Source organism: Osmerus mordax, chromosome 22, assembly GCF_038355195.1.
Source record: "Osmerus mordax isolate fOsmMor3 chromosome 22, fOsmMor3.pri, whole genome shotgun sequence".
Lineage (NCBI taxonomy): Eukaryota > Metazoa > Chordata > Actinopteri > Osmeriformes > Osmeridae > Osmerus > Osmerus mordax.
This window is the reverse complement of record NC_090071.1, coordinates 10742258-10758262: the sequence shown is the minus strand read 5'-3', so window position 1 is coordinate 10758262 and position 16005 is coordinate 10742258. Positions and strand designations below refer to the sequence as shown.

Genomic DNA, 16005 nt, shown 5'->3' with positions numbered 1-16005 from the left:
CTACAGTAGTCACATCCAAAGTACTTCAACTGTACACACACGCACGCGCGCACTGACGCGCGCACGCAGTTAGTCAGGCCCACACCGCCTACAGTCCTGGTCTGATGCTGAGAAATATCTGACTCTAGGTCTCCTGATATCACACACTCTTCATCCTCATCATCCTCCTCATCCGATTAAAATACATCAAAGAACTATACAATGCCTAGTAAGACATACACACACATTCTCACACTCACACGCACGCACACACACACACTGAGGAGCAGTGGGTGGGGCCCATGGGGGCAGCAGGATGACAGTATCACTACAGTAATATTACAGCAGGACGGGGCCTGCTGGGGTGAGGGGCTAGGGGGCGGAGTCTGGGTTGCAGAGTCTGGGGGCGGAGTCTGGGGGAGGCGAAGAGCGGCATTTATGGCTCCTCGAACAGCTGCAGGTCGAGTCGTACGACAATCTCTCCGGTCGGGACCTCGTGCAGTAGCAGCCGCTTGGTGATTGGTCCTTTAGAGCCCTGGTCCTTCTTGATGTCAGCCAACCGGATCTCTGTCCTGCCCAGGAAGTCTGTACACACAGGAGGACCAACACTGAGGACAGGGTGTAGTGTGTGTGAATGTGGTGTGTCTGCATGTATTAGAGAGAGTGTGTTTAGATAGAGTGCATGTGTGTGTGTCAGAGTGCGTGTGTTTTCCTTGTGTGTATCAGAGAGTGCCTGTGTCAGACAAGAGTTGCTTAGGCAGTGTGTGTGTGTGTGTGTCAGAGAGAGTGTGTTCAGGTAGTGTGTGTGTTTCAGAGAGAGTGTGTTCAGGTAGTGTGTGTGTGTGTGTGTCAGAGAGAGAGTGTGTTCAGGTAGTGTGTGTGTGTGTGTCAGAGAGAGAGAGTGTTCAGGTAGTGTGTGTGTGTCAGAGAGAGAGAGAGTGTTCAGGTAGAGTGTGTGTGTGTGTGTCAAAGAGAGTGTGTTCAGGTAGTGTGTGTGTGTGTGTGTGTCAGAGAGAGAGAGTGTTCAGGTAGTGTGTGTGTGTCAGAGAGAGAGAGGGTGTTCAGGTAGTGTGTGTGTGTGTGTGTCAAAGAGAGTGTGTTCAGGTAGTGTGTGTGTGTGTGTGTCAGAGAGAGTGTGTTCAGGTAGTGTGTGTGTGTGTGTCAGAGAGAGTGTGTTCAGGTAGTGTGTGTGTTCTGACCGTCAGGTGAGAACTGGTCCCTCTCGAACACAGTGACACAGAGGACGTCTTGCTCCAGGTCTTTGATGAAGAACTGACAGTTGGAGTTCCACTTGGGGTTCAGAGTGTCCTGCAGGGTCTTGGTTATGTGGCACTGGGAGCCCATGGTCACCTCACAGTATGGGTTACTCTTACCTGACAAACACACACACCATGGTAACATCAGTCATGTTCAGTAGCATCAGCACCGGTTGAAGGTGCAGGTTTGAATAGAAGTGAAGTGTGTGTGTGTGCGAGCAGAGCGAGGTGTGTTTTGTCACCGTGGGAACGGCAGGGTTTCAGCTCGATGCCCTCCACGATGTTGACCATCAGTCTGCCGATGCCTGTAGCTCTCTGAGACCTCACTGGAAACACACACACACACACCAACACACGCGCACACACACACACACGTTAGATGTTCGAACAAAAAGACAATAAAGGAGTAGCATCAGAGGAGAGAGCGATGACGATGATGTCACACCCAGGTACGCCTTCTCTCTCTTCTTCTTTTCCGTCTCGATGAAGAGTTCTGACGCTGCCTTGATCTTCTGCACCCAGGCCGTCCTACACGCAAGCACACGGACGCGCACACACACACAAAGGGTTCAAGTGTGTGGAAAAGAGGGGTGTGAGACACCCGTAAAAGTACACGCGTGCGTATCGTGTGTGCACGCGCAGACGTGTGTGTGCGCCTCCTACCTCTCGTTGATGCTCTCGGCGCGGATGGTGTAGACGCGGTCGATGTGTGAGATGTGGAAGATGGGCTCGTCCCCTGAGGGGTCGGTGGGCAGCTTCACTAGAACCTCGTTCAGGAAGATGGGCTGCTGGGGCAGGGGTCAAGGGTCAGGGGTGAAGGGTCAGGGGTCGAGACTGCTACAGAACAGGCACCCATAGTCTGTGTGTGTGTGTGGCACCACCTTGATGCTTTACTGGATTCAATTGGCCCGAAATGTTTTGTATGTATGCGAGTGGGTGTGTGTGTGTGTACTTACGGTCTTGTACATGCGGTAGAGCAGGTGAGACTTGGTGCTGAACACCTTGTCAGAGTTGGAGGCTCCCAGGGGCTTGGTGACCTGTGTGAGCAGCAGGAAGTCGTTGAACAGGAAGCCGTACAGCTCCTTGTTGCTCTTGGCCTTGTAGAGGCGCCCGCTGTGGAGGAACTTCCTGGGGCCGAGGCAGTTGGTGACCGAGTTGAACACCAGTTGCTGGAAGGAAACACACGCAAACACGCGCGTGTAAAAGCTCCCTTCGAGATGTCCTGCGTTCCGTCGGGGGATTCCGTTTACGGTGTGTGTGTTGCAGTGTTCTTACCTCAGACAGCCCCTCGCACTGGACATGAGCCTGGATCCACTCCAGCCTATCAGAGTTCTCCTTCTCCCTGACCCCCTCGTTGACCTGGGAGCACAGCTCCTCGGCCTTCTCCAGAGCTGCCTTCAGGTGGCTGTGGTCTGGGTGGGCCTCCGGAGTGTTCTCCAGGATCTACACACACACACACACGCGCGCGCCAGCAGTCCATGAGTCTGTGTGTGTGTTGTGTCCGTGTATGTGCCCGTGTGTGTTGTTGTTGTGTGTGTGTGTGTGTGTGTGTGGAGTACGTACGTTCTTGATGATGAGTGGGTAGCGTGTCACCCTCTGCATGGGCTTGAGCAGGAAGCTGGAGAGAGGCATGCCTTTACAGCGAGGGTCCATGGCCAGCCTCTGCGCGCACACACACACACACACATTACCATGACAACCAGGTACGTTCCCAAACCCAACCAGGTGTCCTAACCGCGAAACACCGACGCGCGTTCCCATGACAACCAGGCCCGGTTACCTTGACAAAGTCCTTGAAGTCGGGCACCTCGTCGGTCTTCTGCTGGATGAGCGTGGCTCCGTTCAGCTGGCAGGAGCAGAAGCGGATGTAGGGCTGCATGTGGGGGAGCTGGGACGTCAAGATGTCCCCGATCATCTTCACCGGCATACGCTCCCCGGACATCTTCTTCCTGACTCTCAGGGCCCTGGGGGGTGGGGGTAGGAGGGGGGGTTAGGGTCCACTCTCCTCAGACCAGACCAGGGCAGAGTAGTGTGGGGTAGGGTTAGGGCTGGAGGGTGCAGTGCCAGAGAGAGACAGAAGGGGGCCTACTTGAGCAGTTTGATGTTGCACATGATGAGCTCCTTCCAGTTGACGAATATCATGCCCACCTCCTTCTCTGTCAGCACCTCCGACTCCAGCAGAGGCTTCTGGAAAACCTGCACACGCCGCACACAGTTACTGACACGCAACACACTCGTGCGTGGGCTCCGGAAGTTTCATTGGAAGTAATTTCAAGAATGTGTGTATTGATAAGTGTGTGCGTAGCCTGGTATGCGTGGCTGGATGTGTATGTCGAGGTGTGTGGGTGACTGGGTGTGTATGTGTAGGTGTGTATGTCCGGGTGTATGTTCAGGTGTGTATGTATGCTTCATGTTTTGGCTACCTGCAATGTTTGGGGCTATCTCGTTTTTTATGACCATTGACCGATGCACTTTTTATAAAGCTCTCTCTTGGAAGTCGCTTTGGATAAAAGCGCCTGCTAAATGAATAAATGTAAATGTGAATGTCCGGGTGCATAGGTCCAGGTGCGTATGTCCGGGTGCGCATGTCCGGGTGCGCATGTCCGGGTGCGTATGTCCGGGTGCGTAGGTCCGGGTGTGCGTAGGTCCGGGTGCGTACCTCCGTGACCAGCTGCAGGTCGTTGACGTAGTTCTCCTCAGTGAGGATGAGCTCGTGAGTGTAGCCCTGCCTCTTCCTCTCCTGGGGACTCAGCATGTCGAGCAGGTGCAGGTCAGCACACCCTGCAACACACCACTGGGTCAGACGCCTGCCAATCACACCCAATCACACTTCCCAAGATAAGACAAACAACCACTAGGAGAGCTGTGGAAGTGTTATGTAATATCGTTCAGGTCTCCTGTTGCTAGGGTACTAGGAGAGGAAGGGGATGGTTTTCAGAGCTGTCTAATTGGACGAGTCTGAGAAGCCAAGACAGCTTGTAGTCTGTATCCTATAATATATCTGGCCATCCCCACAAGAACATCCCATAATACACCTGGACATCCCATAATACACAAGCCCCTCTTGGTGACTTCTCTGGGTGGTGAGAGGGCTGGTGGGTGGAAACTCCCCTGGATGTTTCAGTCTCCATGACAACATTGTGAAATCATACCAACAGGAAGCTGTCATGGACCAATCAAATCAGACTGTGGATCTAGAACGCACCAATACACAATCCGTTCTGTGGCTCCTCGACCATCATTGGTCAGTTGAGTGAAGAATCACACCAGCCTGGCGTCTCCATGGAGATTTTAATCATCATACATGTCAATATTCTCTACATTAAAGACCGCATGACACTTGTAATAAAGCTAGGAATAGTTTGTGTACATTTTCCATTTGTACATTCATGTCACTTGTAAATGTTTCAGACATCAAGTGCAACCATTACATTTGGGATTAGCAGAGCAGTCGTTCACAGAGCAGATTTGAATGCAGCACTGTCCTACAGTACTGTCCTACAGTCACAGCACACATTAGTGCTAGGTTACCAGGCTGTGTGTACAAGTGATGTTCTTTTGACTCAGGAAACACCAAAACAAAAAACAACAACCTTCAGTCACTAACGGGAGGCAAAGGCTCATGGGAGAGACCAGTGAACCAATCAGCGAGCTTCAGACTCCAACACTGTGGTGCTGAGGAAGGAACCTGCTGGTACAGCCAGACAGTCAGGCCAGACAGTCAGGCCAGACGGCCAGGCCAGACGACCAGGCCAGACGACCAGGCCAGACGACCAGGCCAGACAGTCAGGCCAGACGGTCAGGCCAGACGACCAGGCCAGACGGTCAGGCCAGACGGTCAGGCCAGACGACCAGGCCAGACGGTCAGGCCAGACGGCCAGGCCAGACGACCAGGCCAGACGACCAGGCCAGACGACCAGGCCAGACGACCAGGCCCTTCCTACTGAGCTTTGTCACAGCTCTGCGCTCGTCTTTTATTAAAGACGAACGCTACCGTGTGCAAAAATAACAACAAGCTTGAGAGTCAGAAATTGGGAAAATTGTGTGGTATAACCGTTGTTCCCACATTTGTCTCCCGGTATGAACTTTATTTATGTTTGTCGTGATGAGTATAATCAGACGATGAAGTTAACTAACCGTGTGCTGCCATGCATATTAGTCTCACTTTACCAACGTACAAAATCTTCGCTCATATAGAAGGACTGTATACAGGAAGTCCCAAATAAGGAATTACAACTACAATACTGTCATGTGACTAAACACCTTCGAGCAGATCAGACGGCTGCCCTTGGTTACCAGGACCAGACTACTGCTGCCGTGGCTACCGGTGGTGTTGTCGTGGTTACAAGGACCAGGCAACCTTTGCCATGATTTCCGGTATTAGACAGCTGCATGTGGATATGGTTGCCCTGTCTGTCTGTATCTGTCTGTGTAAACATTGTTAAAGGCTTCATTAGCGAAAGCACTACTGTCAGATTTTGCAAACATACATATTCATACATATTAATTACAATTCATACATATTCATAGCTAGCTGAATCATATTCGATCATCTCTGGGGACTTTGTTCAGTAAAAAGCTCTGGTAAGATTTCAGGCAGGCGGGGCCACAGATAGTAAAAGGGTGAAGCATCTTTACATGGCGTTCATGTAGAAAAATAGACGACCCGCCCACACCTCGCTGCACACAACACAACATGTAAACAAACCAACATCCCTCTACTTCGATCACACACACTGGAGACTGGAATTAACTCATTAGGTAGCAAACACACACGCACACACAGGCACGCACGCACACACACACTCACACTATATGGTATGAAGAGACAACCCCAGGGGTGTGAAACGACACATAGAGATGAAGTGTGGTCCATATGGTGACAGACAGCAGCTCTGGCCAGTGTCTGAGTGAAGGAGACAGGATGTCCCGCCCCCTCCACCCTGACATGAGCCTTGGTATGTCCTAACCGTCTACAGCAGCCTTCCCCTCTACTCCCCACCTCCTCTCCCCCTCCCTCCCTCCCTCCCACCCACCTTCTCCACTGCATTCCCTCACCTCTACTTTACTCTGCCCCCCCCCCTCCTCCCTTCCATCCCTCTCCACTTCCTTTCCTCTTCCCCTTCTCTCCTCCCAGCTCCTCTTTCCCTGCCGGGGAGAGGAGCTAGGAGTTAGGAACTAGGACTAGAAAAAAGAGGGCTGCGTTTTATTCCAGAGTGTGTGTCCTCCCCTGAACAGAACGACCCAGTCCCCGTGACGATGGGTCAGGCTGCTTTGTAATTGGCTGCTAGTGGGTCTCTCTGTGGAACTGAGGGCAGACATGGGTGAGGTTAGTAAGGGAAGGGGCGGGACGTCCATTTGACTGACAGCTGTAGAACCAAATGGGTGTGTGGTTAGAGAAGCAAAATTCTACAGCTACTAGCAGAAAGCCACAGAGGGACCCACTATCCAGCCTCATACTCACACCTACATGGAGGTGTGTGTGTGTGTGTGTGTGTGTGTGTAGGTGTGTGTGTGTGTGTGTGTGTGTCTGTAGGTGTGTGTGTGGTAACAGTGCAGGCTTTTTAGTCTTTTAGACAGGCTTTATGAGAGTCTGTCATTTGTTGCCGTGTGTGTTAGTGTGTGTCTCTTAGTGTGTGGGTGTGTTAGTGTGTGTGTGTGTTTGTGAGTCTCTGAGGAGTCAGGCTGGCTGCGGCAGCTCTCTTCCTGGTCATGTGAGCGTCATGTGACTGCTGCTGCTGTCCCCATGGTCCGACGGGGCGTGGGCCAGGGCGGCCAGGGTCGGGGCTAGGGAGCCGGGGGCGGGGCTAGGGCTAGTGGGTCTCTGTGAGGACTTTCAGGGCGGGGGGGAATGGGGCATGTGACTCCTGGAGAGAGGAGGAGAACACAGCACAGAAGCAAATCAACACAAAAGGAAAACAAACAAACAACAACTAAACAAAAAAACATGTGACTGGCCGGGAGCCAATGGGAGGGCTAGGAGCGTGCAGCAAGACAGGGAGGCGGAGTCTAAACATGCTGGACATGAGGGGTGCAGAATTAGTATGGGAGGGGGATATATACACACACACAAGCGAGCACCACACACACACACATGCATCGGTCACACACACACCCATACAACATAGCCACAAGAAGACATGCACAACACACACACACACACACAGTGGTTTGTGAGTGAAGGGTGAGGTATGAAGGTCTGAAGGTCTTCATAGAGGCCCTGGCTAGCAGAGATTCAGTGTGGTGTGACAGCAGAGCAGCCGACCAGAACTGGACCAGAACTGGACTAGAACTGGACCAGAACTGAATCAAAGCAGAACTGGACTAGAACTGGACCAAGACGAGAACCAGACCAGAACAAGGCCAGTGCTGGACCTGAACCAGAATCAGATCCGAAACTGACCAGATCCAGAACTGGACCAAAGGGTTAAGTTAAGATGAATCAAGTTTCAGGAGAGGGAGGCAAACCACAACAAGACCACCTCTGTGGAGAGCAAAGATGTGTGTGTGTGTCAGTTTGTTACAGATCATTTCAGAGTGGAAAAAAAAAGAGAGGACTGTCAACACAAACTCGCTAACACTTCATTACTGTGTGTGTGTGTGCGTGTGTGCTTACATTGCTGGCTGGGATCCGTGTCGGTGGTCAGTTTGACGTAGTTGGAAGGGAAGAGCCCCACCGCGCCGTTCAGCTCTCCTTTCCACCAATCAGGATCCTCCCTGCTCAGCACGTTGATGATGCTGCCTTTCCCAAACGCCAGCTCGTCATCGTTCTGGGCCTGGTAGTCATACATGCCTATCACCTGGCACACTGCTGTGCACACGCACACACACACACACACACATACACACACACAAAGTTAATAGTAGCTGAACATGTCTCAAAACATTGTGTTTTCTTCTCCTCTTCCCACCCTCCTCTCCTCCTCCCCCCTCCCCCCCTACTCTCCTCACCTGCGCTGGGTGTGGGCAGCTTGGGTGGGGTTGGCTCTGTGGGCGTGGTTTTACTGGTACTGGGACTCAGGAGCTTCACGTAGTTGGCCGGAAACCAGCCAATCTGACGCTTCTTTCCCCGGGCCTGGACCAATGAAAAGGAAGTAAACAAAAGACATAGGTTTGTGCGCGTTGTGCGTGTGAGTGACAGTATGCATGTATGTGTGTGGGTATATATGCGTGTGTGTGTGTGTGTGTGTGTATATGCATGTGTGTGTACCTGCAGCTCCCCCTCCCACCAGCCCCCGGGGTTCTTCTTCCTGATGAGGATCAGCTGACCAGGAGCCAGGGTGAGCTGCTCCGCCCCCGTGGCTGTGTATGGAGCCAGGACCTGGGCTATCTCTGGAGGAGGGGAGGGGAGTTAGAACATGGTTTCTGCCCAGCCGAGGTAAGTCAGGGTAGGGGGTGGTGAGGTGTGCGTGGTACTGGAACAGTGTTTACCTGGCTTTTTTCCCAGGGAACCTGTCTTCCCTGCCAGTCCAAGGCCCTGGAGGAGGGGGGAAAATAACAATGAGTGAGAATGTGTGTGTTGAAGGGGGTGTGTGTTTGAGGTGGTGTGTGTGGGGAGGTGTGTGTTTGAGGTGGTGTGTGTGGGGAGGTGTGTGTTTGAGGTGGTGTGTGTGGGGAGGTGTGTGTGGGGAGGTGTGTGTTTGAGGTGGTGTGTGTGGGGAGGTGTGTGTTTGAGGTGGTGTGTGTGGGGAGGTGTGTGTTTGAGGTGTTGTGTGTGGGGAGGTGTGTGTTTGAGGTGGTGTGTGTGGGGAGGTGTGTGATTGAGGTGGTGTGTGTGGGGAGGTGTGTGTTTGAGGTGTTGTGTGTGGGGAGGTGTGTGTTTGAGGTGGTGTGTGTGGGGAGGTGTGTGATTTAGGTGGTGTGTGTGGGGAGGTGTGTGTTTGAGGTGGTGTGTGTGGGGAGGTGTGTGATGGAGGTGGTGTGTGTGGGGAGGTGTGTGTTTGAGGTGGTGTGTGTGGGGAGGTGTGTGTGGGGAGGTGTGTGTTTGAGGTGGTGTGTGTGGGGAGGTGTGTGTTTGAGGTGGTGTGTGTGGGGAGGTGTGTGTTTGAGGTGTTGTGTGTGGGGAGGTGTGTGTTTGAGGTGGTGTGTGTGGGGAGGTGTGTGATTGAGGTGGTGTGTGTGGGGAGGTGTGTGTTTGAGGTGTTGTGTGTGGGGAGGTGTGTGTTTGAGGTGGTGTGTGTGGGGAGGTGTGTGATTTAGGTGGTGTGTGTGGGGAGGTGTGTGTTTGAGGTGGTGTGTGTGGGGAGGTGTGTGATGGAGGTGGTGTGTGTGGGGAGGTGTGTTTGAGGAGGTGTGTGTGGGGAGGTGTGTGTGGGGAGGTATGTGTTTGAGGAGGTGGGTTTGAGGATGTGTGTGTGTGTATGCCTACGTCTGAGTCCTTGGGTTTGACGTAGTTGGAGGGGAAGACCCCAGTCCGGCCCCCGACCACGCCCGTCCACCAATCGCCTTCCTTCTTGGTGACGGTGATGACGTCACCCTGCTGGAAGGACAGGTCCCCCTGCTCACTGCTCTCATAGGTGTACATGGCTAGGTACTCTGGACACACACACACACGCGCACACGTCAGCCCAGTGTGTGTGTGGAGGGGTGGGTGTATTTGAGCGTGTGTGTGAGGGCTGTACCTTCTCCCTGGTCAGAGAGCCTGGTCGGCGAGGGGGAGGGTCTCTTCATAGTGGGGGGGCTGTCTGAGGCTCCAGACTCCACACTAACACACACACACACAGAGAGGGGAGGGGGGGGGGTTAGTACACAGTCCCATGAACTAGACCTGGAACGATCCAGAAGCGGTTGTGGAGCAGGGCTCCTACCTGATGGAGTGTCGGGGTGGTCCGGAGATGAGCTTGACGTAGGACTTGGGGAACCACCCCCTCTGGCCCCCGCCCACCTCCCCGAACCACCACATGTCCTGCTGCTCCAGCACGGTGATCACCTCCGCCTTGTTGAAGTTCAGGTGGTTGTCCTTCTTGGCTCTCCAGGGGTACAGCGCCTGGGCCTGCAGGCCCTCCACCTTCTCGCCCTGTGTCACACACACACACACACACAGACACACACACAGACACGGAAGGAAAGATGTGTAGGTTTGTCTGTGCTTGTAGTCAGAAAGAGAGACACAGACATACAAAGAGCATATGTGTGTGTGTGTACCTGTCCCAGTACTGGCGAGGGGGAGGATCCGGTCAGGGTGGCGGGGGTGAAGGCGGAGCGCTGTCGTAAGGCTCCTCCCCCGGCGCTGGGCACGGACAGCGAGGGCTGCGTGGGCCAGGCGTCCCAGCCCTCCTCATTCTGACCCGTGCTTGACGGCCACCTGCACACACACCCTCACCTTACTGTCTGCTGGGGTGTGTGGGTGAGTGTGCATGGGTGGATGAGTGTGTGAGTGTGCATGTGAGTATGTGTGAGTGTGTGAATGTGTTTTTGTGCATCTGTGTATGGGGCCGTCACTCACGTTGTGCTGAAGTCAGCCCAGTTACTGGAGGCTGAGGAGGAGGAGGAGCCGGGGCCAGGGCCGGGGCCAGGGCCGGGGGCAGGGCCGGGGGCAGTGCCAGGGCCGGGGCCGGGGCCAGGACCGGGGCCGGGACCGGGGCCGGGTCCGGGGCCAGGACCAGGGCCAGGGGCTGGTGCGGGAGCAGTAACTGGAGGAGGGGTTGCCATCGGCTGGCTGGGCGGAGTGGGTGTGGCCGACGGTGGGAGGCGGGAGGCCAGATTGGGCGTGGCGGCGGCAGAGGAGCGGAGGCTCATGGGTACCTCGCTGTCGGGGATCTTCTCAGCGTAGTTGGCGGGAAACCAGCCTGTCCTGCCGCCCAGCTCCCCCCCAAGCCATCCCGGCTCCCCCCTCTGGGACTCATCCACCTGGGGGAGGGACACACACACACATGTTACACACACACTGAATAGGTTTGACACACACACAGCACACATACATGGTGGCTGGTGCAGAGCTTGTTGGGTGGAGTGGGACATGCTGTAACCCATGAAGAGATGGAAGACAGAGAGAGAAATAGAGAGAGAAAGAGAGAGAGAGAGAGAGAGAGAGAGAGAGAGAGAGAGAGAGAGAGAGAGAGAGAGAGAGAGAGAGAGAGGAAAGAGAGAGAGAGATAGAGGGGGGAAAGAGACCGAGGGAGAGAGAGAGACGATGATGAAATGTCATACTGATGACATACTACTGATTACATCACAGGTGATTGTACTGGATGAACCAATGAGATTAGAAATTGAGATTAGAGCCCGACTGATAAAGGCCGATACCGATACAAATATTTGGTGATTGAAAAATCTGATATTCCGATATATCGGCCGATATATATAAAGAAATACAATTTTAAAATTATAATAATAATAATCCAGAAACGCGTAACAAAACAAACAGATTTCTATAACATTCTGCCCGACTCTGGCTGGATCAGCTGGTTGTAGGGTTTGTGGCATTCTACACAAGTGTTGTGAACAGGGACGTTGTAGAGTGCCCTCTGGTGGACAAACAATGCAACGCAACTCATAACATGGTTGAAGGGTGTTTCGTCCGTTTTTTATTTTATTTATTTATTCATTTATCGGCCATTATGAGCCTTGATTTTGTACCTTGTTTGTTTGTATTGTGAAGGCATAATACAAACAAATATATAAAAATAAATAAATAAATATTGGCCATTATAAACGCAGATACCGATAGTTTGGAAAATGCCTAATATCGACCGATAATATCGGCCCGCCGATAAATCGGTCGGGCTCTAGTTGAGATGAAGGTAGGAAACTGATTGGATGAGGGACAGCGGGTTGGGCCAGCACTTACCCACTCCCCTTTCACCTTCAAGTAGAGGAAGGCAGGGGGAGAGAGGCAGGTGGAGTTAGTACTCTCTCTCTCTCTCTCTTTCTCTCTCTCACACACACACACACACACACACACACACACACAGCTCAATGGTGTCAGTGGGTCTTACCATAACAATGTCTCCGGGGGTGATGGTGATTTCGTCATGACTACGGGCATCAAAGGGGTAGAGAGCCCGGTAGAACACCACCTTCACCTGGTCCTGGTTGAAGCCACACACTGGAACCTTCTCTGTAGACACACACATACACACCTGTCACTATCTGTACACACACACACACCTGTATCTTCTCAATGCATGTGCACATAAGTGACTACATGTGTGTGAGTGTTACCTGCCGCGGGCCAGGGGCTGTGTGTGTGAGACAGCTGTTTCCCGGGGGGGTCAGTCTGTTGGAGGAACACCTGGCCACGCCCCTCCTCCTCCTCACTCACCCTCTTCAGCCAGGCCTGGGGGTCTGGGGGGGGACTGGGCGCTGGAGGGCCACCCTGGCAGGGGCTGGGGGCTGGGGGGGCTTCATCTCGCCACGACAGACCCTCTTCAGCACGCGACAGCCTGGGGAGGGGGGGGATCAACACACACTTAAACACTCTCTCTCTCTCTCTCTCTCTCTCTCTCTCTGTTTCTCTTTCCCTCTCTTTCCCTCTCTCTCTCTCTCTCTCTCTCTCTCTCTCTCTCTTTCTCTCTCTCTCTTTCTCTCTCTCTCTGTTTCTCTTTCCCTCTCTTTCCCTCTCTTTCCCTCTCTTTCCCTCTCTCTCTTTCTCACACACACACACACTCTTACCTGCCCTCCTGCAGCTCGGCAGAAATCCTCTCAGGAGCGGGGTGTGTGTGTGTGAGCGAGTGTGTGTCTCCTTCCAGCTCGCGGTGCTTCTGGCGCTGCTGCCTGCTGTGGATCTCCCGCAGCTCCTGCAAAGCATCATGGGACACCGGAGGACAGGTAAGGGGGGGGCGTGGGGGTTGCCAGGGTAACAAAACACGTACACAACCACACAGTCACACCAAAGCCTATGCTCTCTGCAAGCACTGGTTGCCATGACAATACAGTCTTGGCTATGTTATCGAAGACAGTCTGTCAGCCCAGTTAAGGGTTTTGATTGGCTTGCGTGATTGCAGTTCTGAGTTGTAATTGGCTTGCAGAGAGCATGGTATTGGGGGCAGGGTTCATGGGGGCGGAAACATTGACCATGAACCCCGGGTTAGAAAACGATTACAACACACCAAGGTTACCATGGTGACACACAGATGGAACAGGCAGCTGCAGATAACTCTACTGGTTAAGGCAGAGAGAAGCTACAGTTAAAGGCCACTCCTGGTCAAAACTACAAGTCCCATAAACCTGGGGTCAGAGATTGGGCAGCCGTCCTTCCAAAACTGCTAGGGGTCCAGCAGGACTACAACTATTCACTAGCTAATAGATATGTACACACACACTCTCTCTCTCTCTCTCTCTCTCTCTCTCTCTCTCTCTCTCTCTCTCTCTCTCTCTCTCTCTCTCTCACTCACTCACTCACTCACTCACTCACTCACTCACTCACTCACTCACTCACTCTCACACACACACACACACACGTACCCAGAGTGCTAACTACAGCCCCTTGGACCAGAGAACAAACACACTACCTTCACTCACTAAGCAGAAACAACCAGGTAAAGATTAATCAATTCCCTTCCAAACAGCTAAACTAGCTACCCCAGCAGAGGTTTAACAAGCCTAAAACAATAGCTAGCCCAGCAACGTGGCAGCTAGCATGATACCATAGCCATCCCAGTAACCTGCCAAGGGAAGTTAGCCCAACAACACAACAGCTAGCAGCACATTCAAAACATGCTAGTGCATGTCTAGTGTATCTAGCCCAGCAACATTGCCTGAACATGCTATTGCTAGCCCAAAGTGGCTATCCCAAGTACAACAGCAACATTGCCTGTACGTGTTAGTGCTAGCCCACCTAGCTGGGCTCTGCTAGCCTCGTGGGTTCTAGGAGCAGTGCCAGACAGAAAACCACCAAGGGGGTAGAATCTGTCTGTAGGCTGGGGAGTGGGGGGGCAGCAGGGTAGCCCCTCCAAAGACAGCTGTGGGCGTGGCTGTGGGGCGTGTGGTTGGGGGGAGGGGGGAAGCGGGGGAGAGAGCGGGAGGAGGGGTTCCACCTGCAGGAGGGAGTGTGAACGCTGCAGAACGGCCAGCAGGCCAGAGACACAGTCCAGCAGAACAGCCTCCACTGACTCCTCCCACTGGAACACAGACAGGGGTCAGGGGTCAGGGGGCGGCCCTGACAGACCACAACCCTCTGCCCTGGCCACCTAGAGGCCAACACATGAGAAGAGATCTGTATGAATCTGACACACACACACACACACATCAAACACACACACACGGACTTGCACGCATGCACGCACACTGACACACACCAATGCACACGCAGGTGTGAGTGTGTCTGTTAGTGGTCACTCGGGTTATTCTCTGTGGGAGGGCAGGGGGGGGGGGTGCAGTTCTGCGTCAGTCCAGTGGGGGGCAGTACCTCCTCCTGCTGCAGCTGCTGGTGCAGGGCCTCTATCCTGGCAGCATGAGCCCCATAGAAGCCTGCCAGCGACTGGCACACACAGGGTCAGGGGTCAGGGATCAGCCAAGCCACAGATACCACAGGTCAGGGTGGCAGGGGGCAGGGCAGGGCAAGGGGCAACAGAGTAGCAATGGTCAGATCCACAAAATATCAGAAAGAGAGTATAGTAGAGTGGGGAGGAGTGGAGTCGGATAGAGTCGCGATGAGAGCTTCCTGTCTACGGTGAGGTGGCAAGATGTTGCATCAGAGGGTTTCGCTCGCATCTCTGAGCACGCTTCCGTGCACACTCACCTCCAAGACAAACACTGATAAGGACAGACAGATGGATGGAAATGAGCGAATCTTCTTCAAACATGCTGAGTCTCCATAGCATCATGCTGATCTGGGCTGGGGGGCTGGAGGTCTGTGTGTGGAGGTGGGGCTGGAGGTCTGTGTGTGGCGGTGGTGGAGCTGGGGGCTGGAGGTCTGTGTGTGGTGGTGGTGGTGGAGCTGGGGGGCTGGAGGTCTGTGTGTGGCGGTGGTGGAGCTGGGGGGCTGGAGGTCTGTGTGTGGTGGTGGTGGTGGAGCTGGGGGGCTGGAGGTCTGTGTGTGGTGGTGGTGGTGGAGCTGGGGGGCTGGAGGTCTGTGTGTGGCGGTGGTGGAGCTGGGGGGCTGGAGGTCTGTGTGTGGTGGTGGTGGTGGAGCTGGGGGGCTGGAGGTCTGTGTGTGGTGGTGGTGGTGGAGCTGGGGGGCTGGAGGTCTGTGTGTGGTGGTGGAGCTGGGGGGCTGGAGGTCTGTGTGTGGTGGTGGTGGTGGAGCTGGGGGGCTGGAGGTCTGTGTGTGGTGGTGGTGGAGCTGTAGTCACCTTGAGCTGTGTGTTGAAGGCGTCTATCTCCAGGAGTTTAGAGCGAGTCTCTCTCTCCACTGAGTCCAGCTGTTCCTTCAGCTGCTGCCGGCTGCCCTCCTTCACCTCCACCGCCCTCTGGAGAGAGGACAGGGAGTCTCCTACACACACACACACACACGCTCCAGTTAATAGTTTATAATGTGCGTATATTTCAGAGTGCCATTTTCAACGCAATTGATTCATACAAGGTATATTATCAATTATTTGAACACCGCAAACGTAATTAACGTGAATTTATCAATACAAATCGCTGTACTACAGAGATTGTGTAACAGTACAGCAATCGTGTGTAGCAGTGAAGCAATACTGTGTGCCTGTGTAGTTACAGTGTGTAACAGTGTGTGTGTGTGTGTGTGTGTGTGAGCAGTACGCACGGTGCAGGCTGTTCTGCTGGACTTGTTTCAGCTGGTCGTTCAGACACTGTTTATCCGGGATCAGCCGGCCCAGCCACTGCTGAGAGTCCTGCAGAGCAACACCGCCACGGTAAACACAGG

General features: G+C 53.7%; 1 protein-coding gene across 1 annotated transcript in view; it reads right to left on the bottom strand.

Annotated features, from left to right (window-relative positions):
- Positions 1–415: 415 nt before the first annotated feature.
- itsn1 (intersectin 1 (SH3 domain protein)) overlaps positions 416–16005 on the bottom strand; it is an 18128-nt gene continuing 2538 nt past the window's right edge. Inside the window, exons 11-37 of the mRNA XM_067261002.1 lie at positions 15886–15973; positions 15470–15609; positions 14584–14655; positions 14213–14296; positions 12849–12973; positions 12399–12619; positions 12173–12294; positions 10681–11084; positions 10380–10539; positions 10043–10251; positions 9857–9939; positions 9604–9770; positions 8667–8712; positions 8446–8567; positions 8187–8310; positions 7852–8046; positions 3895–4016; positions 3325–3431; positions 3016–3199; positions 2799–2897; positions 2511–2678; positions 2192–2404; positions 1899–2023; positions 1681–1763; positions 1478–1561; positions 1179–1352; positions 416–564 (exon numbers count right to left, since the gene is read on the bottom strand). Coding sequence (XP_067117103.1) covers positions 416–564; positions 1179–1352; positions 1478–1561; positions 1681–1763; positions 1899–2023; positions 2192–2404; positions 2511–2678; positions 2799–2897; positions 3016–3199; positions 3325–3431; positions 3895–4016; positions 7852–8046; positions 8187–8310; positions 8446–8567; positions 8667–8712; positions 9604–9770; positions 9857–9939; positions 10043–10251; positions 10380–10539; positions 10681–11084; positions 12173–12294; positions 12399–12619; positions 12849–12973; positions 14213–14296; positions 14584–14655; positions 15470–15609; positions 15886–15973 — 3870 coding nt within the window. The remainder of the gene's footprint in view (positions 565–1178; positions 1353–1477; positions 1562–1680; positions 1764–1898; positions 2024–2191; positions 2405–2510; positions 2679–2798; positions 2898–3015; positions 3200–3324; positions 3432–3894; positions 4017–7851; positions 8047–8186; positions 8311–8445; positions 8568–8666; positions 8713–9603; positions 9771–9856; positions 9940–10042; positions 10252–10379; positions 10540–10680; positions 11085–12172; positions 12295–12398; positions 12620–12848; positions 12974–14212; positions 14297–14583; positions 14656–15469; positions 15610–15885; positions 15974–16005) is intronic.